This window comes from Telopea speciosissima, chromosome 1 (genome assembly GCF_018873765.1).
Source record: "Telopea speciosissima isolate NSW1024214 ecotype Mountain lineage chromosome 1, Tspe_v1, whole genome shotgun sequence".
NCBI lineage: Eukaryota > Viridiplantae > Streptophyta > Magnoliopsida > Proteales > Proteaceae > Telopea > Telopea speciosissima.
The window spans coordinates 37,784,731-37,812,276 of NC_057916.1; the positions used below are offsets into that span (position 1 = coordinate 37,784,731).

The window sequence follows — 27,546 nt, forward strand, 5'->3', positions numbered from 1 at the left end:
GGTTGGGTGGGGTTGGGTGCCATTGGATCGAGGGATAGGAATTTTAGTGGGAGGTAGAGGTGGGAGTGTCTTTTGATTGTGCGTGATTTGGATGGGGGAGAGGGATTTTAGGGCAGGGGAGGGGGGAGAGAGTAGCAAGGATATGTGAGGATAATAACTTTTAGGATTGGAGTGGAAAAGAAGGAAATAAAAGATTGGAGGAAGGGATTAGATGTCCTAAACAAAAGGAGATATTTATTTATCTTAAAAGAATTATTAAAAAGTTGACTAATGAAAAGCAATAAAATATACTCTTGATATATAGAAATTGAAAACCCCAAAAAACGTGGTCCAAGCAAGGGACCAGTTCACCTGTGGCTTCACAAACATTCCATGTGTGTCTACATGCACACACACTCTTATAGTATTTCTTTTTTTGAATTCCTCATGTGTGCACATAGTTCTTTTTTTTGTGCCATGGCCTTTTTTTTTATGTAAGCTTGAATAGGGCTGATCTGATCTCTTTTCATTGTTTACTTCTTATATTTAACTTCCTATATAATCCAGATTTGTCTTCATACTTTCAGATTGCAGTCAACATCATATGGTTAACTTGTCTTTTCCGGGCATGTCTTCCTACATACTCAAATTTTTCTTTTTCATGGTGCTGTAAATCAACTTAGGTTGGATCTACAAAACATCATCTAAGATCAAGGTGGCTACAAATATTCCAGAGTGATCGTGATTGTCGTGATCTTGTGAGTAATTTTTGCTTTATAATTTATGTTCTATACTGAATCTTCAACAAATTTTGTAGATTCTGTTCCCTACCAGATAATTGTCTCATAGACAGAATTACCCTTTCACTCTCATTGCAAACGGTTGTCAGGGAGTCAAGCAAACAAGCAAAGAGACTGAACATCTTCTGCTGAAAAACATTCTCATTCCGCCTCAGATTCATGATAAACTGGATCTCTTGTTTCGAGAGAAACAGAATATGTTGGCTTTCACCTCAACGGTGTCATGATTCCCTTAAAGTGTATATGCAATGATAGACTCCTGCAACAATGCCATATTTTGCTTAGTTGAACAGAATTTCTTTCGAAACAAAATGGAATGGTTAATTCCATGAAAGAAGTCTTTTTCACAAGGTACATTTTATGGAAAGACCTAGGGAGTGCTGGGGGTCCTCAAGTCAGATTGGGGATGTCTTTCTTTTCCATTTGAGTTGTTTGAGAATGCTAATAATAGGACCAGTAGTGCATGGCTCAGGTCTTGCTGCCATGCACATGACTGATTAAGAATTTAAGATGTGATGCCCTTCTTGTTGGGATGTGCCTCCTTATTGGCACATCAAAATCTGCAAAAATTGATTGGAAAATGGCTGGTGGCATGTTTATTGACTTGCTCGACACACATTTGAAATTCCTATTATTAGATCTGGAGCCAGAGCCCCTTGAATGCTAAAGCCCCAATCCCAACAGAAGGGTAGAGGAGCACAAAAGACTAGAAGAGTGCAACAGAGCATGAAGGCGAGAGACAAAATGACCCAAATAGGCTTTTCCCTGTTTGATTGCTAATTGCCACTTTGTATACAAAATTTCCAGAATAATTTAAACATTATTGATCCCAATTGACCAGTTATATTAGTTTGGAGTTTGCATCTTGTATGTTGATGGTTATGTGTAGCGTCTTGGGGAAATTTTATATGCTAAGAACCGTCTTTGTTATAGAGGGTGGACTTTGGTGCAACGGTAAGGCTGCTCCATTGTGACCAAGTGGTTACGGGTTCAAGTCTCTGGAAACAGCCTCTCCGCAAAGCAGGGGTAAGGCTGTGTACCTCCCCAGACCCCGCAGTGGTGAGAGCCTCGTGTACTGGGTACTCCCTTTTTTTACCGTCTTTGTTATCTTTCATATGGAAAATATTAGAGAGCGCTAAATTTACTATTGCCCATTTTATTATAATCAAGGCACAATTACTGTTTAATTGTACTCATTTTCACTGGTTTCTAATGTTTTCGAAAGGTAACCTGTGGATGTGCTGCTGGAGTTGCTGCTGCATTTAGGGCTCCTGTTGGTGGTGTGTTATTTGCACTTGAAGAGGTTACATCTTGGTAAAAGTTTCTTGTTCTTTTGATAAGCACATTAGTTGTATGTTCATTCGACAATTGAGGTGGTTTAGACACCTATACATAATACATAATTATTCATTTTTCTTGAAGGTGGAGGAGTCAACTTATGTGGCGTGTCTTTTTCACATCTGCTGTTGTGGCTGTCGTGGTTCGTACTGCAATGACCTGGTGTGGCAGTGGAAAGTGTGGACATTTTGGGTCTGGAGGCTTCATAATCTGGGATGTTTCTGGGTTAGAATCAGAACCTGTCGTGTATTTAAAATTCTTATTTTTCCTCCCTGCTGTATTTTATTTCCATGTTTTTATATTGAGCTATTCTTTTACATTTCCATTTCTAACTCATAGTACTCCTTTTGTAGTGGTCAAGAGGACTACTCGTTTGAGGAATTATTGCCTATGGCTTTCATTGGGGTGATTGGAGGTCTTCTTGGTATGTTCTTTTCTTTGCTGAGATTTTATGACAGCGTCACTTTCTTTTAATAAAAAGAAATGAAGAAAGAATGATTTTAACAGTTTCTGAGTATGTGTCTTTGCATCCTTCACTGATCCACATGGGTTGCTCAGTTGCTTTTCTTAATTCTTTCAGGGGCCTTATTTAATCAGCTCACTCTTTACATAACTCGTTGGCGTCGACAATATTTACATAAGAAAGGGAATAGAGTGAAGGTAATTTGTGTCAGTTTTGTTGTGGACTTATGGTTAGAAAAAGGTCATCGGAAAGAACTACGACAATTTTGTAATTGAAAGTTTTGCTTATCAATTCATTTTGTTTTCTTGGCATATGCTTGTTCTTTCATGATTATCTATTGCTAATTCCAGTCTCTACATTGTGGGTTGCAGATTATTGAAGTCTGCCTTGTCTCTCTGTTAACATCTACCATTTCCTTTGGATTACCACTCCTAAGAAAATGCAGTCCATGCCCAGAGTCAGAAGCTAATTCTGGTATAGAATGCCCACGCCCACCAGGAATGTATGGAAATTATGTGAGGGTAAGCTTCCAAGTTCCAACTGGCTTCCTCTGTCTTTTATGTAAAGGGTAAATGCTTGAGATCTGCATCCACATGCAGCATCTATTTATGCCCTATTTTGCATAAAAACAAGTAATATAACACGTGCAAATATTTTGGTTTTGAGTTTTTTATATTGGAAAAGAGTATTATGATGAAAGTGCAGGATTATAATGTTGCCTTTAATGAGTACAGCAATTGGCTCCCTTTAAGAGTGTGGAGGCTCACCTATGTATAGGTTAACAACCCATGACACCTTTAGGTTTTCCACCGCATTGCTCAAAATTCGAGAGTAACACGGTGAAAAAAATTTTACAAAAAATTTATAGGCCAAAAGATGTTTTAAGGTTGAGGAAAATCAATAACTTGATCATTAGCAAATCAAATCATATGAACCTTGAACATAGAAATACACCATGCGCCTTGTGTAGGAAAGTTCCCTCACAAAACTTATGGTGGCAGACTTGTTAGTTTATTGGACACCCAATTGTTGGTATCCTGTAGGTTGTTGTGGGGTATCAGGAGGTCAAGGGATCCACCCTCCTGTCTTCACTCTGCACGAAAAAATTGCCTCCCCTTGCTCTCCCTCTCCCTGTCCCCTCTCTCTTGTAACACATCCCCTCCATGGTGTAAGTAGTGCAGGAGCACTTCATGTACAACCCACACACACACACACACAAAAAAAAGCTTCTCTTGACTTATTTGAATGAATTGTGTATGAAACTATACATCACTTCTGTTGATCTCTATGGCGCTAACAGTTGATGTTGTCAAACTTTGTTTTGATAAATCCATATCTTCATTATGGAATTCTTACTCTCTAGTTAGCAACCAAATATGCTTCTTATATAGTCTTTCATTATTCTAATTATTATTAACTTTTGTACTTGCAGTTTTACTGTGCCAATGACAATGAATACAACGATTTGGCGACTATCTTTTTCAACACTCAGGTTCTCATGAATTTAGTTGACCTTTAATCTTCTATTCTTTAGCGTTAAAAGTTTACTGTTGCCTTCTAAAGCTGTTCTTTTGATGAAGTCTATATTTTTGGTTGCAGGATAATGCCATACGCAATTTATTTAGTGCAAAAACATTTCATGAGTATAGTGCTCAAGGCCTTCTTACCTTTTTGGTATTGTACCTCTCACTGTATTCATTTGGTTGTTTTATTTGCAAGCAAATCATTTATATCTACTATAGAGCATGGCTGATGCTTATCGTGCACCTAGAGCATCTGTGTTCACCACTTTGATGCATTTTGTGTTCTTGGGGCACTGACAACTTCATAAAAGCATTTATTAGGATGGATTGGCACATGAACTTCAGTAAGAATATAATGACATACATTTCTCTGGTCAATCATGGCTTTCGGATGCATCTACTTTATTAATTAAAGAAATGGCTCTAGTATCATTCTTTGTTCCATAGGAGCTCTGAATCCGAAACTAATTCTATGGCTTGCTTCTCCATATTTTCCACATGGGTTTCAATGATTTTGAGTTGATTCTGCAAGGGAAAAATCATCATATTGGCTATAACTGTTGAAATTGTCGGAATTCTGTATTTTAAAATACTATAATTCTGAAAAATAATTGGCTATTCGCCTATTCCATTCTAAAGCATTCTGAAAAAAGGCTAGGATTGGGAGGAAGGGAAAGAGTTGAGTTTCAGATTAGGGAAACAATGGAGAAGGAAGGAAGATGTTAGAGAAGAAGGAAACAAGAGAGGGAAGAAGAGAGAGTTACGGTTGAAAGTTGTGTGTGTTAGAGAGACTTCTCCAACCCACCTATATTGCTCAAATAGAATTACTAAAAGTATTACAATCACCTCCCTAGGGAGGTAAAAGGTAAAAAGACATAAAAAGTTAAAAATACATAAAAAGGGAACTAGTTAGAAGTCTAGTTCCTGAACGACCCTTGATACATATTTACTATCAACTCTAACACTCCCCCTCAAGCTGGAGAATATATATCATGCATTCCCAGCTTGCTTAGAAGGATATTAAACTGAGGAGAGCCAAGAGCTTTGGTGAGGATATCTGCCAACTGATCACCAGTCTTCACAAAGGGAGTACAAATGCAGCCAGAGTCTATCTTCTCCTTGATGAAGTGTCTATCAACCTCTATGTGCTTGGTTTGGTCATGTTGAACAGGATTGTGGGCAATACTGATGGCTGCCTTGTTATCACAGTAGAGTCTCATAGGACCTTCAGTGTCAAATCCCAGTTCCTGAACAAGTCTTCTCAACCATATAAGTTCACAAACTCCATGGGCCATAGCTCTAAATTCTGCCTCTACGCTAGATCTAGCTACAACATGCTGTTTTTTGCTTCTCCATGTAACCAAATTACCCTCAACAAAGGTGCAATAACCGGAAGTGGATCTCCTGTCTGTAATGGAGCCAGCCCAATCAGCATCTATGAAACCTTCCACTTTCAAGTGGTTGTGTCTGGCATACAACAATCCTTTCCCTGGAAAAGACTTCAAATATCTAAGAATAAGGTACACGGCATCCAAGTGGCCACTCTTGGGAGCATGCATGAATTGGCTCACTACTCCCACTGCATAGGAGATATCTGGACGTGTCATGGCAAGATAGATAAGCTTCCCCACTAGCCTTTGGTAATTTCCCGCATCAACTAGAGAAGAACCACAATCTTCTCCTAGTTTATGATTTTGCTCAATAGGAGAATTGGTTGGTTTGCAGCCCAACATTCCAGTCTCTGTCAACAAGTCAAGAACAAACTTCCGTTGACATATATTAATTCCTTTCTTGGTCCTTGATACTTCAATGCCTAAGAAATACTTCAAGGGACCCAAGTCTTTAATTTCAAACTATCGTGCCAAGTAACTCTTCAGGTTATCTATCTCAACTATATCATCTCCTGTGACCACAATATCATCAACATAAACAATAAGGGCTGTAATGGTACCATAGCCCCTCTTAGTAAAGAGAGTATGATCAGCTTGGCTCTGGGAATATCCATTCTTCAGAACGGCTTGCCGAAAGCGCTCAAACCATGCCTTTGGTGACTGTTTGAGACCATATAATGCCTTTTTGAGGAGACACACCTTCCCTTCAGCTGATGGCATTTTGAAGCCTGGAGGAGTTTGCATGTACACTTCCTCTTCCAAATCCCCATGGAGAAAGGCATTCTTCACATCCAACTGGTATAATGGCCATTCTTTATTGGCAGCCAATGACAAAAGAACTCTAATTGAGTTGTGTTTGGCAACCTGGAGCAAATGTCTCCCGATAGTCAATTCCATAGACTTGATCGTATCCCTTAGCCACCAACCTTGCTTTGTATCTCTCAACACTCCCATTAGATTTGTACTTGATTGTGTAGACCCATCTGCATCCAACAGGACACGTCCCTTAGGAAGATCCACCAGTTGCCAAGTACCATTCTTCTCAAGTGCCATCATTTCCTCGACATAGCTTGTCTCCATTTTGGGTCGACATAGCATCAATAACATTTTTGGGAGTAGAAGCAGAGAGAGGGCAGAATAAAGGCAAGACTGTAGGAGAAAGAGCATCATAGGAAACAAACTGGGCTATAGGATTAGTACAAGCTCTTTTCCCTTTGTGAACAAGAATAGGGAGGTCTAAATCACATAAAGAAGGAGAAGGAGATCACCGAGTTAGAAGAGTGGATCTCGGGTTGTGGATCCGGATCCAAAGAGGACTCTTGGTAGGTCTTCTTTCTTTCATTATGCAAGCCTTCACCTTTTCTCGTATGTAATGTGGTAATCTTTCTCCTTACTAGACCATCGGCGTTCACAACCACCGAATCAATATGCACATCATCCGATTCACGACTTCCGAATGTCAAACATAAAGGGAGAGATAGGTAGTGGGTAATGGAGAGAATCAGCAGCATGTTCATTCCCACAATTCTCCCCCTGAAGAGGATGCTGAGATGGGGCAAAAAAAGGAATAGATTCAAGGAAGGCAACATCTTTAGAGGTAAAGCACTGGCGAGAAGAAGCATGGTAGCACCGGTAACCTTTAGAAGTAGAAGAGTAGCCAAGAAAAAGACACTTGAGGGCTTTGGGATCAAGTTTTGTGCGATGTGATTTGTTAACATGCACATAACAAATACAGCCAAAGATTTTAGGAGGAAGAGAGAAAGCAGAAACCTGTGGAGATAAGATGTCTAAGGGAGATTTGAAACCAAGAAGTTTGGTTGGCATGCGATTGATGAGGAAAGAAGCAGTGAGAAGAGCAGCAGTCCAAAAAGTCTTGGGAATATGCATACCAAACAAGAGACTACGGGTGACCTCCAATAAATGGCGATTTTTCCTCTCAGCAACCCCATTTTGTTGGGGTGTGTCAACACACGCTAACTGATGGAGAATGCCATTCTTAGTAAAGAAAGCTTGGAGACCACTAAACATATATTCTCCCCTTTATCGACCGGACAACTTTGATACGAGTATCAAACTGAGTAAGGATCATTTGATAAAAATTCTGAAATGCCTCACAAACATCACTCTTATTTTTTAGAAGAACAGTCCAAGTGGCACGAGAAAAATCATCAACAAAAGAGACAAAGTAACGAAAGCCAAATAAAGAAGTAGTGGGAGAAGGTCCCCAAACATCAGTATGTATAATATGGAAAGGAGCAGCAGTTCTATTACCATGATATAGATAAGAGGAGCGACAATGTTTGGCCAACATACATGGTTCACATTCAAAAACATGGGAAGATGCAACAGAAGAAAATAAGTGAGGTAAATGTTTCCTCATTACAACAAAAGATGGATGGCCTAGACGCCGATGCCATAACATAATGACTCCGCTGAACTATGTCATCACGCCCACACACATAGGACTCGAGCCGTGGGTACACTAGGATAAAAAAGGTAAAGGCCTTTCTCCTCACGTCCGCTACCAATAATCCTCTTCGTCACCAAATCTTGAAAGAGACAGTGAGAAGGAAAAAAGGTGACACAACAGTTGAGGGATTTAGTCAAGTGACTTACAGATAAAAGGTTAACAGCAAGGTTAGGAATATGAAGAACTGAGGTAAGGGAAATAAAGGAGGTAACAGGGATACTACCTTTACCAGATATCGAGGAAAGGGATCCATTAGCTATCCTGACTTTATCCTTACCAGAACAAATGGTATAGGAATCATAAGTAGAGGACATACCAGTCATGTGGTCAGTGGCACCAGAGTCAATGACCCAAGACTGGGCTATAGTAGAGGTTGTAGCGGAGACTGCAAGGCTGAGGACGAAGATGAGCTGGCCACGGTAGATGCAAGAGATGTGCTCAACTGGGCTATAATCTGGCGGACTATGTCAACCAAGATAGGATCATCCTGTGGAGCATCTGCCTCAGTCGTCACGGAGTGAGCTCGAGCTCCCCCTCTACGACCACCACGACTACGTGTGCTAGGGGGGCGACCATGAAGGGACCAACACCTATCCTTGGTGTGCCCAGTTCTCCCATAGTGATCACATTTAAACCTGTCTCTCCCAACTCCACTGGCACCAATTGTCTCTACTACACTGGCTGCCTCACGATTGGGCCCTTGGCCTCTACTACCCCCACGGGTGTCTCGAAAAGAACTGGAATTGAGAGCTGACTTGTCATGAGATGATGCTGATGTGGAGTCCATAGTGACACGGCGAGTCTCCTCACTCTGTAGGTAACTACAGACCTCACTAAGAGATGGAAGAGGAGATCGGCCTAAGAGTTGGAGCCGGATGGGTTCATAGTCTGGGTTCAGACCACCAAGTAAAGTGAACACCCGCTCCCTTTCAAAGGTCTGATACACCTTCGCTTCATCCGCCGGGTTAGTCAAATGGAGGTCTCGGTAGTGGTCATATTCTTCCAAAAGACTAAGGAAGGCATTATAGTACTCAGAGATAGTTTTGTCCCCTTGCCTCATGGAATGAATCTTTTGGTGCAGCTGATACACTTTGGCAGAGTAACCCACTCTGTCATAGGCCTGAGAGACACTATCCCAGATGGCCTTGGCAGTCTCCTTTCTTATAAATCTTCTCCCAATCTTAGGCTTCATGGAGAAGATCAACCATGTCATGACTGTAGAGTTCTCAGTCTCCCATTTCTCATAAGTAGGTGCATTCGGCTCTGGAGGCTTGATAGCACCTGTGATGTACCCAAGCTTCCCTTTGCTCCTAAGGGAAAGCTTCACGGAATGTGACCAGTCCAAGTAATTTGTCTCATCAAGTTTCACAAAGGAAAGCTGAAACTGTGTGCTTTCATAGGCAAATTGAGGAGAAGGGACAGGCTGTGATTCAGCTATACCAGGTCCCGAAATCTCAGAATCAGCCATTGTTCAAGTGGGGAGTACACACTCTACCCAAATAATAAAAAAAAACTTCCAAACAGTCCGATAACACGTAACCAAGAAGTAAAGGCAGCCTGTAGAGGCTCAAGTAAAGGAAAAAACAGAAAAAGGGGCTTCACCCTAGCATTCACCAAGAAATAACATATCTCGAAACAATCTTAAGGCCCACACAAGTGATGTTAAACATTTCTCAAGAAAGGCAAAGAATACATACCAGTCCAGAAACAAGAGGAGCAGAGAAATTGCAGTCCCGATATTACCTGGGCAGAAACAGAGATTCCACGAAAGAGAGTACTGCTCAAGCAGTAGTGGAAGATTGAAACCAAGGCCAGATGGGATGAAAAGAACACCCTTGGGCGATTCTATGGAGCCATTCCACGGCCGAAACCAAGGCCGAGAGAGAGAGAACCAGGGGCTCGAACTTCAAGGGCGGTAATAGTTGCAGTGATGGAATGGCTTCAAAACTTCATAATAGCTTCTACCAAGCTCAAAGAACACCTCCAAACAGCTGAGTAGGTTATTTCCAACCTATTTCATACTTCTATACCACAGATTTTTTACATTGGTAGCTTCTCTTTGAAACCCTTTGAATCCTAGGATTCCAAAGAGAAGAAAAGAATAGAGAAGAGCAACCAAATACGACTCTCAAACCAACCTGCTTTGATACCAAGTTGAGTTTCAGATTAGGGAAACAATGGAGAAGGAAGGAAGATGTTAGAGAAGAAGGAGACAAGAGAGGGAAGAAGAGAGAGTTACGGTTGAAAGTTGTGTGTGTTAGAGAGACTTCTCCAACCCACCTATATTGCTCAAATAGAATTACTAAAAGTATTACAATCACCTCCATAGGGAGGTAAAAGGTAAAAAGACATAAAAAGTTAAAAATACATAATAAGGGAACTAGTTAGAAGTCTAGTTCCTGAACTACCCCTGATACATATTTACTATCAACTCTAACAGAAAGGGCATCAGAAGGGGGGGCTATGTTGGGGCTTAAGATGCTGAGCCTGATGCAGCTAGGTATTGGATTCATTAGGGATTATTTGTATTTTTATTCATGTTAGGAAGGTAAAGTACAATTAGAGTTGAATTTGTTTTCTGTTTTAGATTACGATAGAATTAGAGTTTGTTGAAGGATTTGGGATTGACCCGGTTCGGTTCGGTTCTCTTTAGGTCCCTTGTTGAAATGTGTAATGTAACTAGGTACACTAGAGTGTCTAGATTCATTATGCACATGTTGCACATGTTAATTGTGTTGAGTAGATCTTCCATATTTATAATAGTCCTAGATTATAAATAAAGTGGTGGCCTCTGTCATTTTGACAAGCCAATATCTTCTCTCTCTCAACTTGGTGTCACACCCCACCCAAACTAACCCGGGTTATGTGACTGAATGTCCCCTGACATTCCCAAAACCACCAGGATCTCAGTTCTGTGGCCTACCTCACAGTTAATAATCAAATAATCATTAAGAGATTCAGAGTAATGCAGCGGGAGATTAATACTATAATATAAATATCATTAAAAGGGTTCTATGTGATAATAGTAGAGTCTATGTACTATACAGTTGTTCAAGCTTTACACTCATCCTTGTATACATAATATTCAAATATTCAAAAAAATTAAATACACAAAAAGTAGTTCAAAAAACTGATCAAAACATAAACCAACGGCAAACTTCATCAAACCATAGCCACTGAAGGCACAACTGACACAGGCACATGCATCACCGTGCTCATCCTACTCAGCTCCTCCAGTATACGCCCCTTGTTCGATATCGAACTGAGATGAAGGATCCACATCCATCATCACCACGCTACTTATCATGTCTAAAAAAGAGATATATCGAGGAGTGAGCTCCACTGAGCCCAATGAGTGGAATTACACAAACAAACACATATAGTCCATGATTTATTCATGATTCGATATTAACATCATCAACAATGCCTATCAAGCATAATGCCTAAGTCTCATGATAAGCCATATACTACATCAACTTTTGTTGCAATGGAAGCCTACCAGATACATGTACGTCTTGCTCGGCAAACCCCTTAAGTCAACCCTAGCTCTCCTTTAGTTACGGGCAACTCCGTCTGTCATCTGCGTTCAAGAATAGTACACCATTCCGTCGATATCACTATCGGTTACCAACACCTTTCCCCCTGTTGGTAAGGGGTATAGTATAGGGTACGCTTTAGCCACATGCATTCTAATCATGATGTAATGCCCATGATTGAAGGTATGATCGATGCCCATACAAAGTCATACCAACCCTCATACAATGATCAACATAAATGATTTTTTATGCATAACCATGCCATGCTCATCTCTAAATCACAATCACATTCAAGGCTTCTCATTATCAAACTAAAGATCATTATGCCAATGTAAATATATGAATTATATCACACATGATGCATGTTTCAACATATGCTTCATACATAATATAAAATAAATAAACACTCCATACAAAGAAATCACTTCCCACTCACCTTCAAATATGTGAGAGTTCCCGCAAACAATTCCCGAAGTCAACTCTCGTGAGGCCTCGCCGTAGTGTTAATCTCTAAGAAAAATAGTATTTATTAGCTTAAGAGACTAAATGTTCAAACCCCAAGATGCCTAAACCAATTGGGGAAAAACAGAGTCAGCAGAGAGGAACCGGATGGTCAAGCACACAAGGACCGGACAACCACAGTGAGCCCAGCTCCACCATCCGGTGGTTACTGCAGTGCTCGAATTTGAGTCTAAAACTCAATTGGTTTTGCCCACACACCAAACCAAAGAGGAAAAAACAGAGGGGAAAGGTTCCTAACATGATACTAAGCATTTGTGAATTCACCTAAGCCTCAATTAGGAAGAATAAGGCTCACATAAGTTTACATTTGCTCAGATTAAAGATTGGAACATAATTAGCCTAACCAAGAATGGGATTAAGGTCAAAATTGTTGAACATAGTTCAGATTAGTCTAAAAAAGTTTAACCTAGTAGGAACAAGGCTGAATCATCATGTTTGAGCTTATATTGATTCAAGTAAAAGAGATTTTAAGTCAACTCATTTTGTTAGAGCTCAAGACATGAGATAGAAGGTAGTCAAGTCTAGGCTTGGGCAAATCTAGCAACATGCATGATGATCCATGGATCAAAACATATAACCCAAGTCCTAAGACACGGCAAGCACAACAAACATGGCCATGTATGTAAGACCTAACAAGTTTATAGGTTTAGAACAAGGCATACATGAATATAGAATATCAAAACATACGAGATTTAGGAACAACAGACCCTACCTTGTGTAGGATAGCAAGGAAGGCAGCTGGGCAGCAGCAAACTAGAGGAATTCTTTCCAAAATCCTCCTCCTCTTCTTCTTCTTCTCCTCTACGATTTGGTTGAAAGAATGAAAGAATGAAAGAATGAATTAAGAAGCTCGTGTCCTATTTAAACACATAAGCTACATTAAGACTTGTGTGGCTGGCCTTATAAGAATTAAACACATAACTTATTAGGGTTTGTTTGGTTGGCTCTAGAAGGATCAAAATGAATTAAATGACTGATAGGCCAGGTGGGGCCCACAGGCATGACTCAAAAAGGTATTTCGGAATATAGATGGAAACCCGATCAAATTGGTGTACGGGTAGCTAAACACAGTGGGGTTATGTGGGACCCACATTATAAAAATAATTATTTAGACCCAGATTTTGGGCACGAGTGTAATACTTGGTATCAGAGAGCAATCCCCTTGAGGATTTTTTAGAGTATGCCGCTGTCACTACCACTGTGAGGCTTCAGGTCTTGGTTCAGCGTGATTGACTAAACATGTGTTAATGCATGTCGCACCATGCTAACTATCGCTGACTACTAACCACCACCATGCTACCTACCGTTGCTACCCTAACGTGTACCATTGCTGCCACCCCCACGGCCCTTTTTGCCCTCCTTTAGGGCATCTTTTTTGCACCGACATGTCAGCCTCCTATTGCTACCATAATTGTCATGGCGTTGCCATATCGGGCGCCGCCATGGCGTCCTGGTGCTGGAGAAATGTGCATATCAACCTACGCCATGGCGTCCTGTCTCTCTTTCCCTCTTCGATTTCTTCTTCTTTAATTTTTTGTTTCTTCCCAACCTTAGACCCACTCCCTGTTTCCCTAAATCTCCTATTTTGGCCTTAGTTTCTGAGTTTTTTCTTTCTATCATGTTATTGCAAGGTTGAAGAAGACATATTAAGTCTTTAAAATTGCAAGTAAGGACAACTTATATTATTTAAATTAAACTCCCTATATTCTCTATTGCTATTCTGATTAGCCCATTCAGTTTTCTCTTTAACTCCATTAAATTACAATTTTGCCACTCCTTTATAACTTCAGATTAATTACAATTCTGCCATTGCTCTTATAAATCTTAATTTATCTACTAGTTTGCCATTCAACTTTGGATTTAATTACAATTTTTCCATGGTCGACATGATCGCATAGCGGGCGACGTGTCGATATATCGATCAGACACCCCTCCACCAACTTGGATCGCCGTGACGCTGTGACAACTATGATTGCTATTGCCTACCGGCCACCACTAGGCCTTCCAACCCCTGCCGATGCCTCTCTAGCCCTTGTCGGTGCCTTCCAGCCCCTGCCTACGCCTGCCGGCTCTAATTTTGGGTCTCTAGCTACAGTGGCTTTTCTTTGATGCTTCTTTGAGGCGGTTCTGCCATCTATATGATGCTTTAGCTCTTCCAATCTTGTGAGTAGCAACTTCTTTCCAAACTCCAGTGCATTTTTTCGGTTTTTAATGGAGGGTTCGAGCACAACCATTGGTATTGGGAGCGGTGACCTGAGTCGCCCTACTGCTCCTCACCGTCATCTATCTCTCCAAACTTGACCCACTAAGTTGAATGGATCAAATTACCTTGCATGTCTCATGCCTGTTTACTTACCATTCATGGTAGTCATTTTCTGGGATATATTAATGGTGACACACTTATGGCCACTAAAACTCCAGCAATGGATAACTGGTTAGCTAATGATGCCCTGATCAAGTCGTTCTTGTTGAACTCCATGGAGCCTTCCATTAATTCCAGTTTTGTCCTCCTAAGCTCAGCCAAGGAGTTATGGATGTTGCGAAGCATACTTATGGTCAAGCCAACAACTATGCCCAAATCTATGAAATTCGTCATCAGGCTCAAGAAACTAGATAGAAGGATCTTTCAGTGTTTGCCTATGACTCTACGCTTACGACATTATGGCAACAATTGGATTTCTATTATCCTGTTACCATGACCAGCCCCATTGATGCAGCCACTTTTGCAAAGGAACGTGAGATGGAACGAGTGTATGCTTTTTCCTCATTGGCTTAATCTTGAGTATGATCATATATGCATTCAGGTTTTGAACAAGAGCACATTCCCTACACTGCTTGAAGCCTATAAAAAATGGGATGGGATCTTCAGCAGTTGGACGTGAAGAATGCCTTCCTCAATGGTGATGTTGAATTAGAAGTCGGCAAGGACATTCCTCCTGGCTTTGAATTATCTTCTATAGCTGGCAAAGTATGTAGAGTCCGGGACTCAGTTTATGGGTTGAAACAGTCTCCCCGTGCTTGGTTTGGCAGATTTCAGAAGGCTATGCAAAAGTTCGGCTTCAAACATAGTAATGTTGATCATACCCTGTTGATCAAACACAAAATTGGCAAGGTCACAGGACTTGTTGTTTATGTTGATGATATAGTGATCACTGGAGATGATGAGGAAGAAATCTCTCTTCTAAAGACTCGACTGGCAACCGAGTTCGAAACTAAAGAATTAGGTCATCTCAAGAACTTCTTGGGAATCGAAGTAGCCAGATCCAGTAAAGGGATCTTCATCTCCCAAAGAAAATACGTTCTAGATCTTCGTGAAGAAACCGAGATGCTTGGTTGTAGACCTGCTGATACTCCCATTAAAGTTAACCACAAACTTAGCAGCACCGATGGTGATTCTGTGGATAAAGAGTGATATCAACGTATCGTAGGAAGACATATATTTATCTCACACCAGGCCGGACGTTGCCTATGTTGTGGGAATTTTTAGTCCTTTCCTACATCATCTGAAGACTGTTCACCTTTCTCTTTTTGGTAAATGAATATATTACCGAACCCCAAGGGGGGGCAGGGAAAGAGAACCAAGAGAACCAATATACAAGAAAGAAAAAGGAAAAAGGGGAGAGAGAAAAGGGGGGGGGAAGGGGCGACCAACCAGCCTACGCAGAGGAGGTAGGCGGTAGGCCGCAAAAGGGCAGTATCAAGGCCCCAAAAAATCACAATGTGCCTGTTCTTACGGTTATCCATGGAGGGCCTCTGACGGATGCAGCTGAGCTTGGAGGAAACGTCGAAGGAGATGGCTTTCCAAATCACGTCGAAAGATCTAGAGTTAGAAATCCATTTCCTTAGGTTTCTTTCCAACCAGATCTGGTGAATCACAGCGCTGAAAACTAGCTTCCCAATAGTGTCACAGATAGAGTTTCCAGGAAAAATCTTTAGCAACCAGAGCCATCCACGGTCAAAATTCAGGGCCCTTCTGCTTCGCGGCCAGATGGATGACAAGGCTTTTTTCCAGATGGTGGCGGTGAAGGGGCAGTCGAAGAAGAGGTGGGGGATGTCTTCTCGGCCGATCCAACAAAGGTAGCAAGAGGGGGGGGGCGGGGATGGTGCGGTAGATGAGGAAGGCTTGGGTAGGCAGGCAAAGTCTGAGGGCTCTCCAAATGGTGAGGCTATGGCGGGGATATGGCTAGTGAACCAGACTAGATTGTGCCAGGGGACAGTAGGGCTAGGATCTCTAGAAAGGTTCCAAGCAGAGGAAGCGGTGAAAAGACTATTGGAAGAGGGAAGCCAGATAACCTTGTCTGCTGAATTGGGGAGGGTAAGCTGCAAGGGGGGGAGAGTTACCCAAATCTGGGAGATGATGACTAGGTCGAGATGAGGGTGGGGACTCCAAGAACCAGAGGAGATGAGGGAGGAGACCGGGGCGTCCTTTGGGAGACCAGAGTAGTGGATGGCTCTAGGGCCAAGAAGATTATAGAGGATCCTAAGGGGGTGCCAGGGGTCGAGCCAAAGGGAGGTGGAAGTGCCGTCCGTAATGGTAGAGGAGATTCCACGAAGAGCAAAGGGGCGAAGAGAGAATTTTGCGCCAAATCCAAGAGGAGTCAGCAGGGATGGGAACTGTCCAGATGGAATCAGATTTGAGGAGATGAGATTGGACCCAAGTGACCCAGACCTTAAGGCAGTTTAGAATTCTTCGGTACTTAAAGTCAGCTCCTGGAAAGGGTAATCTATTCTCAAACAATGGAAGTCTGAAGTTAGAATCCTTTACTAATGCTTATTGGGCTGGATCCATTGATGACTGCTGCTCCACCTTTCGCTAGTGCATATTCCTTGGAGGAAACCTAGTAACCTGGAGAAGTAAAAAACAGTCTGTAGTTTTCGGATCCAGTGACGAGGCTGAATACATGGCTATGGCTCAAGGAGTATGTGAATTTATTTGACTAAAAATGCTTCACAATGATCTAAAAATAGCTCCTGAGGGACCTATGAGGCTCTACTGCCACAACAAAGCTGCAATCAGTATAGCCCATGACCCAGTTCAACATGATAGGACCAAACATGTTGAAATTGATCGACATTTTATCAAAGAGAAAATCGAAGATGGTCTGATATGCACTCTTTTTGTTACTGTAGAGAACCAATTGGCTAAGGGTTCGCAATGATCCAGTAAAGTGTTTGTCTTTACTAAGGGTTTGTCTGTGAAGACCTTCCATCCTATTGTTTCCAAGTTAGGCATGCATGACATCCATGCACCAACTTGAGGAGTGTTGAAGGATTTGGGATTGACCCAGTTCGGTTTGTGATACAGGCACAGCCAACATCATGAAGAACAACCCACATCTTGAAGACCCTGTCACAAAATCAGCCCAAGATCAACAAGTGCCTTGCTAGGGAGCCTTTCTAGTGAAGAACCTCTACAAAGCCTTTAATGGATGATAATGTGGAGAGCTTATTAGTAGATGATGATGTGACATCTACTATCAAAATATCTTTGACTAAGTTCTTCTCCTCTTGACTCTTCTCTTGAAGGTAACATCAAGACTTCTCAAAACAATAACCAAGGTTCTTTGGAAGTTGGAACAAGTATCAACACCTTGAAACAAGAACCTAGACATTGTACTTATTTCTTAGAGCAACCAACAAGAAAGTGGAGAAGAAGCTTTAGAGTTTTCCCAATTCAAGATGTAATCTCAACCCTTGAAAACCAATGGCTGAGATATTGTAGGAACTTTTAGGTTTTCGTTTGCTTTGCCTAGAAAAGGCCTACTTATCTTATTTGTAATGGAGACTAGAGATTTGTGAATGAAAGTTGCTATAAGCATTCCCTGAACCAAGATGTGTTCTTGAGCCTTGAAGAGTTTTCACCAATCACCATCCTTAAAGAGTTGGTGCTTTCCATTATGTTATTTGCATCCTAGAAGAGTTGCAACAACACTCATGATACTACTACACATCCTAAAAGAGAGGTGTTTCAGTCCCATATTTATCCCTTCACAAAAAATCCACAAATAAATACTTGTTGTTTTCAATTTCAGTATTTGGATTTGCAGAAGGTCTGTATTCTCAGCTTATTTTGACCAATCTACATTCAGAATCAGAGAAAACTTTCTTCACAAAAGTTTTAGTCCCACGAGTCTTCTTTCAGTAGGATTTTGAATCATATCATTACGATTTATATTGAGAAAATTGTCCTCATTTTACTGAGGTCACACATTTCTGAAAATTTCTGTCCGAATTTTGCTTTCTTTGTTGTTTGTTCTATCACTCTCCCAATCCGAGTCCAACAGCCTATATTAAGGCCTGCATTATTCTGTCCGAATTTTGCTTTCTTTTTTCTCTCTCTCCCGAATTTTGCTCTGATACCAAATAATGTAGGCCTCAATATAGGCTGCTGGACTCGGATTGGGAGAGTGATAGAACAAACAACAAAGAAAGCAAAATTCGGACAGAAATTTTCAGAAATGCGTGACCTCAGTAAAATGAGGATAACTTTCTCAATATAAATTGTAATGATATGATTCAAATCCTACTGAAAGAAGACTTGTGGGGCTAAATTCTCTGATTTTGAATGTAGATTGGTCAAAATAGGCTGAGAATACAGACCTTCTGCAAATCCGAATTCTGAGATTGAAAACAACAAGTATTTTTTTTGTGGGTTTTTTGTAAAGAGATAAATATGGGACTGAAACAACTCTTCTAGGATGCAAAGAACCCAATGGAAAGCACCAACTCTTCAAGGATGGTGAGAAACTCTTCAAGGTTTCAGGAATTTCAATTGCGCTTATATTCATCACTGTAGGAATTGGGTTCAAGCTTTCCCTAGCCCCTTCTCATCAATGGACTCCTGACGTATACGAAGGAGTGCAGTTCGTTCGAGAAATTCGTACCTCTATATCTATCTCTGAGATGTTTGGATTTTTCAAAACTCCATGGACATGCAGAAGAGAAATGCTATCCCCACTCGGACCAAGATAACTTTTACCAAAAGTTTATTGTGATCTGAGTGAAATAAATACCTCGACTTCAGTCTTTTTCAATAAAATCATCACGTAGTAAATCAACAAAGCCCAAGGTGATTTCTTTTTCCCCTTAAAGTTTACCTACTACGGTATTAGAGTAAATATGATCTCCACTGGACATACGTGGAGCGAAAAAGGGACTATATTGGATCTGCACGGATCTCCCGATAATATCCATAAATGACTTGTTTTTGGTAAGAGATGCACATTACCGTATGTATATTCAGGCGCATGGTACACGTCGGTACTCCAGTGCATTTCTCCCTCTGAGTCAAAAAGGGATGAACTCTTCAAGGTTCAAGAACACATCTTAGTTTAAGGATTGCTTATAACAATTTTCATTCACAAATCTCTTGTCTCCATTACAAATAAGATAAGTAGGCCTTTTATAAGCAAAGCAAAAGAAAACCTAAAAGCTCCTACGATATCTCAGCCGTTGATTTTCAAGAGTTGAGATTACATCTTGAATTGGGAAAACTCTAAAGCTTCTTCTCCACTTTCTTGTTGGTTGCTCTAAGAAATAAGTACAATGTCTTGGTTCTTGTTTCAAGGTGTTGATACTTGTTCCAAAGAACTTTGGTTATTGTTTTGAGAAGTTTGTATGCTATCTTCAAGAGAAAAGTCAAGAGGAGAAGAACTTAGTCAAAGATATTTTGATAGTGGATGTCACATCATCATCCACTAATAAGCTCTCCGCATCATCATCCACTAAAGGCTTTGTAGAGGTTCTTCACTAGAAAGGCTCTTGTTGATCTTTGGCCGATTTGTGACAGGGTCTTCAACATGGGGGCTGGTTCTTCTTCATGATGCTGGCCGGGCCTGCATCAGTTCGGTTCTCTTTAGTTCCCTTGTTGAAGTGTGTAATGTAACTAGGTACACTAGAGTGTCTAGATTCATTATGCACATGTTAATTTTGTTGAGTAGATCTTCCATATTTGTAATAATCCTAGATTATAAATAAAATGGTGGCCTCTATCATCTTGACAAGCCAAAATCTTCTCTCTCTCTCAACTGAGTTTGTTTTGGTTGAGTCCAAGATAGAGTTGATTTCTGATTTAGACTTCGACAAGGATTATGGTATTTTGAGTCTGTATATACTCTTTGTAACCATCGCATTATTCAGATTTGGGAATTTGAAATTGAATAAAATGTTTTGACGTTCCTTGCCTAGTAACCTTGTTGGCGCACAACAACATTCTTCTAGGGCGACCTTGGCAACGACATGATGGTATTCTCTACGATGGTGCATGGAACACCATCAAGGTGAAGCAAGGAGAATGTACATACTTAATGACACCACACACATTATCAGACATGCCTCGCCGGCGAATGTCTCCTCCTCCACTGATACATCAGCCTACTCTCCCTTCTCTTGGAGGTACGCTCTGGTCATCTACCTCATGATATGTGCCACCTTATTGATGAGCGATTTACAAGGGTATCTTGGGTTCACTACCTAACTCGACGGAGTCAATTTCTTTCAAGACCAGGAGAATTGATGCAAGTAGATGTTTGATTCATTAGGGATTATTTGTAATTTTTATTCATGTAAAGAGTTGTAGGAAGGTAAAGTCCAATTAGAGTTGAATTTGTTTTCTGTTTTAGATTACGGTAGAATTAGAGTTTGTTTTGGTTGAGTCCAAGATAGAGTCGATTTCTGAATTTAGACTTCAACAAGGATTATGGTTTTATAGTCTTTATATACTCTTTGTAACCACCATATTAGTACGATTTGGGAATTTGTGAATAAAAAGTTTTGGGTTAATACCTGCTGCCAAGAGCTGCGCATCGCTCTATCTCCTCTCTGATATTCTCTCCCATCTCAGGTAACATCTCCCTTCTCATACCTTTTATTTTCCTATTCTTCTTATTTCTGGATTCATCTTTTATCCATTCTCTGTCTGGTCCCAATAGCTTCCCACGATGGCGAACTAATCTCCATCACTCCTTTTATTTCCCCCTATCTTCAAAGCGTAAGACCACATGTACTGGTGATCTGATCCCCAGAGTCTTGAGCCCTATTACCTTTCTTGCCCTGAGTTAGAGCTTTGCAAACAAATCTGGTTTTCTCTCCTACCGCTACCTGCAATTTCTGGAATGCTTCTTCAACTTGTTAGTGGCTGTTTCTGGTGGCTACCTCTTTGAATCAACAGGGGTTGGGGTTGAAAATCTGGTCCCAAAGTTGCAGAATCATCAGAGTCCTAATGATTTTTCCTTCGTATTGCCGCTGTTTTCTGCCCTGGTGTTCTATCGAGAGGAAGAAGAATGGTTTTCTTCTATTGCTTGTGACCTAATTTCTGGTTATTACAATTAAGCCCTCTAGTCCTTAATTCTTTTATTAAATTTTCCCTTCTTCTATTAGTTTTTAGAATTACCTTTACTTAACAATTTAAATCCACATTGTCCCCAAAGCATCTTGTCTTTTTCTGAGGAACCCTTTATTGTTCACTTTATTTACAGATTGCCATTCCCTTTATAACTCCAATATATTTACAGAATTGCCATCACCTCGTATATTCATGCTGTTTAATACTTGTGTGGGCCCATTAGCGAATCCATCTAGGGTTTCGAACCCTAGATCCACAGCAATGCCTTAGAATAGACAGAAAGGAAAGAAATTTATCTGGACAGACTATAAAATATGGGAGAGGGATGGCTACAACGCCAGAGTGCAGTTTCCCACCAATGAGGGGGTGGGAAATCGAATCGTCCAGTAGGGATGGATTTTAATGAGGAGAGAGTGTGTGAGGTCCATGGGTGGGACGTGAGAGGGCGTGCACAGGAATCTGCACACTGGCATCGTGGCAATCTTTTTCCCATAAAATATTACCTTCAAATATGGTCACATGATGAACAAAATGTTGACAAGTTGTCGACCCCCTTTAGTGATTCTAAATAATCTCCTACTGCTTTTCTTCTTCCAAGCACCAGTGCTTTACGGGTCAAATGAGGGAATTTTGCTGTAACATCCTATTCAAATTTGTTATTTAGCAAACGTGGCTTATCTGTACAAAGTGATAAAGGTTGGTTAGTATCCTCAATGGGTCATGCCTGTTCGCTTGAATCTTTACTACTTCAATTGGTTAGTTTTTAATATTTCCGAAGTGCTAAAGAACTGGTCATATGCATGGTATTTTATTACACTACAGAAGACTAATTGTTTATTACTCCTCAAGTTAATGTTTTCTCGATGTGATTGTGTCTGGTCATTTGTTTGATCAAGAGAGAAGGGCTTTGTCATTTTTCATTTCTTAGCATGGAATTTTGGCCTACATTTCCATGACAATTCCCTAATTTTTATGCCTAATAATGAGTTTGCTTGACCATTTCCTTACTCCTCGCATTGAGTTTACTTTTCTTTCGGTTGCATGTTTTCAGATTATGTTTTATACCTTGGCGGTGGTTACTTTTGGTACTGCTGTTCCTGCTGGTCAATTTGTACCCGGAATAATGATAGGTTCAACATATGGACGGCTTGTTGGCATGTTTGTGGTTAACTTTTACAAGAAGCTCAACATTGAGGAGGGAACGTAAGTCTCTTTATTTGTTTGGTTCCTACATGGTTCATAGGATTTTTATCATCCTTGATACCAGAGCTATGGAAATCATCTTGTAATAGTCTTATGGCGGATTATGAATCATTGACTTTGCTTGGGCCAAAGTTTGTGTAGCTTGTCTCAGAGGAACTGTAAACACCGAAAACAATGCCTGACTTGTTAAACCTTATGCGGGGAAGTCAAACATGTACTCAATTTGATGGAAGTGCAGTGACTTGTCAATGTCATGAGTGTCAACAATTGCAATTAAATATAAAGTGGGTGGGAAAGAAAATTTTACCTGTGTTACTTGGACATTAATTGCCTGAACCTCATGACCGAAAAAAAGGGGCATGGTTCTACTGTATTCACCTTTTACATTGTTTTTATTTTCAGTTATTTTCTTTTGAATGTAGAACCTTTCACCATATTAATGTATATGACTTTTGCCATCCATGAATAAATAAATAAATAAAAATGCATGTTTTTTTCTTTTCCATTGATTTAGCTAGATATAACTTGTTAACTCACTTTATTTCCTTTAAATAGTTTCATTCTTGGTCTTGGATCCAATTTCTTTTGAATTGTGGAAAAAGTCTTTGTTCTCCATAAATCCAGACTCATTTAGACCAGGTAAGCCAAGAATTGTCACTAGGGTTTTACTAACAGGGGCATGTACGAGATGCAGGAGAGTTTAATGTTTTCGTTTTTTTGTTTGTTTATTTGTGAGGAATCAGTCATTTTTTATCATTGTGCTGATATCTCCCTCTGTGGAACTCGAAGTTAGTCTTTAATTTGTATTCCTCCAAAGCTCATTAAGAGGCAATGCTCATCTGTTTTTCTTGATATAGTTAGTTAATATTCAGTTCAATTGGGGCTCCCACTCTTGCATCTATGCTCCATTTTCACATGAGGACAAGTTTTGATGTTCCAATTCACTGGTTGATTCCCTTTGCTTTATCTCCCCACCCTAGCTATGCGCTATAGTTCTTGATGTTGCTGTCTTCAAGAGATACTATATGTTTGCCTAAAGCGTTGGGGTCTTTTCAGGTATGCTTTACTTGGTGCTGCTGCTTTTCTTGGAGGTTCAATGCGGATGACAGTATCCCTTTGTGTCATTATGGTTGAGATCACAAATAATTTGAAACTTCTACCTCTTATAATGCTTGTGCTCCTAATATCAAAGGTACTTCGTTGCCTTTAAATCATAATTCAAGGTTTTGCCAAAATTTTGTTAAAATTCTTGAAATTTTTCGGTTTTTTACAGATGTCGAAATGAAACCTTGAACAATATGCAAAGAATGCAAAATTTCGGTTGACATTTCCCTGTTTCAGTGAAATTTCAATGAAATATATCGTTTCGGTATCATTTCGGTTGAAATGATAAAACAACAACAAAATAGTCTTATCCCAACTACATGGGGTCGGCTAAATGGATCCTTGCTCTCCAATCAGCACTATTCAAAGTCATACAAGAAATGAGTCTTAAGCTATGCATGTCTTTCCTCACCACTTCTCCTAGGGATATTTTAGGCTTACCCCTGGCTCTTTTATACATTTCAACTGAAATGTTACATTTCGTTAATATAAAAACCCAAGTTTCGAATGAATTCGTGAACTTCGCTGGTTTCAACAGAAAGGGCTGGGGAAACTTGGTTTTTGTGATTTTTTGGCCAAATCACTCCCATACAATCGTGGAACAAGTAGTATTTTTTGCCAAATCACTTTCATACATGGATTTTTGTAATGAAGCATGTGTAATATTTGATAATTATGAAATGGTTTATCATTTTATGTTTATTCATTCTTAATGCACATTTTAGTTGTTTTAATTGAATTATGTGTGTTCTAGTACTAAATTTTGTGTGGAATAGGCCATAGTAGATAATGTATACAGCAGCGTACAAGGTATACTACTAACCTAGCATTTGAAGTCAAACTACCATTTTTTTTTTAATCTAAGGGTTCCACTATGATTAAAGGGCCTAAAATAAAATGTCCTAGAAGTTTTGAGACCTAATTTGGCCATTTGAGCCTTGAAACTAGTAGGGGCCAAGGGTGGATTTTCACACCTCCGTCCCTACCCATAGGGAGGGGGATTTGATTGGGGTATTCTATTCATGTTAAGGAGTTGCCACCTAGATAAGGGTCTAGGACCTGTACATGTCTTGCCTTTTGGGGAGACTTTTGACTCACAATAGATAAGGCAGGGGTCTTCCCAGATCTCTGGGTAGGTTCAAAGTTGCATGTTGGGAAGCTTTTACACACCCAACTGGTCGGTCTCTTTCTATGGAGAACATTCATACATATACTATTTATTAACTTGCATGCATCGTAAAAACAGTAAATCTCGTCCTAGATTAGGTAACTAGGCTGATTATTATATATGTAAAAGGTGGAAAAAGAGAAGGGGGAAGAGATCGCTGAACCTAGGCATATAATATGGCTTCTCAGACTGCATACGTACCCTCACTAGGGATCAAGCTGAACATAATTCGTATTTTGAAAACTGATGGATTTTGGGAATTGAACTTATGTCGATGTGACACAAGTCCTCTTTATTCATAATAAGACTTATAAAGTACAAGTTACAATTATACCCTTAGGGCAATACCAACTAAACCCTAATGGACAAATATACCCTTGTACCCATATTACAACACTCCCCCTCAAGTTGGTGCATAGATATCAATCATGTCCAACTTGCGAACAATAGAAACAAAATTCTTAACACTCAGTCCCTTAGTAAACACATCAGCTAACTGACCATCTGAATGGGGTCGCTACATGGAATCCTTTCAAAACAAATTAAAGGAAACTGAGGTCCTCACAAAAGGAAAGGAAAGTAAGAGGAATGAAGAACAAAAATGAAGAAATGAGATAAGAAAAGTGAGAAGTGAAAATGAAAGTAAGAGGAAAGAGGATAACCCAGGAAATCAGGAAAATCTCAGCTACATGGTGTCGACACCATGGATTCTTGCCCTCCAGTAAGCTCTATTTGAGGTCATACTTGGCACAAGACCTAGACTATGCATGGCATTCTTCACAACCTCACCTATGGTCATTTTAGGCCTGCCCCTAGCTCTTTTAGCTCCTTTAATCGGAATCAGATCACTCCTCCTTACTGGGGTGTCCCTAGACCTCCGTTGTACATGGCCAAACCACCTCAGACGACATTCTCAGAGCTTGTCCCTGATCGAGGCAACTCCCACATCAGTCCTAATACATTCGTTCCTCACTTTATCCTTCCTAGTTTTGCCGTACATCCATCTTAATATCCTCATCTCTGCAACACTTAGCTTCGCTATATGGCACTTCTTAACTACCCAACATTCTGCCCCATACATCATAGCTGGTCAAACAACAGTCCTGTAGAACTTTCCTTTCAGCTTTAAAGGATTATGTTGGTCACTCAGTACTCCGGTTGCACCTCTCCACTTCATCCATCCCACTTTAATTCGTTGTGAAACATCATCACCTATTTCACCTTCTTTGTGTATGATAGACCCTAGATATTTGAAATAGTCACTTGGCGGTATCTCTCTCTCCTCAATTTTCAGCATGTCATCATCCATCATAGTCTGACTAAAGATACACATCATATACTCCATCTTTGACCTACTAATCTTAAAGCCTCTTGTTTCCAAGTTTGATCTCAACAACTCTAACTTAGCGGTAATCCTTGCTTTTGTCTCATCCACCAAAATGATATCATCGGCCAAGAGCATACACCACGGTACCTCGTCTTGGATGTCTTGGTTAATTCATCCATGATAAACGCAAACAAATAAGGGCTTAGGGCTGATCCTTAATGTAACCTAACTGTAATTTGGAATTCCTTGCCCTGGCCTCCCACATATCTAACACTGGTCACCACATCCTCATACATATCTTTAATTACCTTTATGTACTTACTCGACACACCTTCTTCGCAAGAACATGTTGGATTAAATCTCTAGGGACTCTGTCATATGCTTTCTCCAGGTCAATAAAGACCATATGCAGATCCTTCTTGCTAGCTCTACATCTTTCCATGAGCCTCCCCAGTGGGTAGATTGCTTCTATCGTGGATCTATCTGGCATAAAACCAAATTTATTCTTAGAGAGTCTCTCTTCTCAAATGGGCTTCAATAACCTTCTCCTAAAGTTTCATAGTATGACTCATCAGTTATAAAGTGACGATCAATCTCAGCATGCTTCGTTTGATTGTGTTGAACCGGATTATGGGCAATGTTGATTGCTGATTTGTTGTCAGAGTATAGGCGCATAGGCAGTTCAACTAGGACTCCTAGATCCCGAAGCAACCCTTGAAGCTAGAGTAGTTCACATACGCCATGAACCATAGCCCGAAATTTTGCTTCTACACTAGATCGAGGTACTACTGCTTGCTTCTTGCTTCGCCAGGTAACCAGATTACCACCTAAAAAGATGCAATATCCAAAAGTAGACTTTCGATCATCTGGGCAGCCAACCCAATATGCATCTGAAGATTCAATATGTAGGTGATTATGTGAAGAGAAGAGGATACCTTACCCAAGGGCTGATTTCAAATATGTTAAGATCCTATACACAACTTTCAAGTGTGATGAGTGAGGATCATGCATGTACTGACTAACCACACTAACAACAAAGGCTATATCCGGCCTAGTGTGGGACAAATATATCAATCTTCCGACCAACCTTTGACAGCTGCCCCTGTCGACTGGTTCACCATCTTTGCTCTTGAGATGGGAATTAGGCTCAAATGGAGTGTCTACTGGCTTACAATCCAACATTCCTGTATTTGACAAGAGATCAAGGGTGTACTTCCATTGAGAGAGAAAAATCCCTTGAGCTAATGAGCCACTTCTATACCAAAGGAAATATCTCAATCTACCCAGGCCTTTGATTTCAAACTTTGTTCCTAGATAATTCTTCAGGCGAGATATCTCATCAATACTGCTCCCAGTAATTACGATATCGTCCACGTAGA

At 40.4% G+C, this 27,546-nt stretch overlaps 1 protein-coding gene across 12 annotated transcripts in view; it reads left to right on the top strand.

The window, feature by feature from the left end:
• Positions 1–27,546, top strand: part of LOC122671883 (chloride channel protein CLC-d-like) — a 72,275-nt gene that overhangs the window by 19,581 nt on the left and 25,148 nt on the right. For all 12 annotated transcript variants that reach the window (XR_006334414.1, XR_006334412.1, XR_006334415.1 and 9 more), the window contains exons 6-15: positions 663–737; positions 2,005–2,093; positions 2,202–2,342; positions 2,471–2,541; positions 2,698–2,777; positions 2,952–3,101; positions 4,013–4,072; positions 4,180–4,254; positions 22,417–22,568; positions 23,625–23,760. Coding sequence is in view for 7 of the 12 variants with exons in the window: in XM_043869358.1 (XP_043725293.1) it covers positions 663–737; positions 2,005–2,093; positions 2,202–2,342; positions 2,471–2,541; positions 2,698–2,777; positions 2,952–3,101; positions 4,013–4,072; positions 4,180–4,254; positions 22,417–22,568; positions 23,625–23,760 (1,029 nt within the window). In the remaining 5 variants the exon portion in view is untranslated. The remainder of the gene's footprint in view (positions 1–662; positions 738–2,004; positions 2,094–2,201; positions 2,343–2,470; positions 2,542–2,697; positions 2,778–2,951; positions 3,102–4,012; positions 4,073–4,179; positions 4,255–22,416; positions 22,569–23,624; positions 23,761–27,546) is intronic.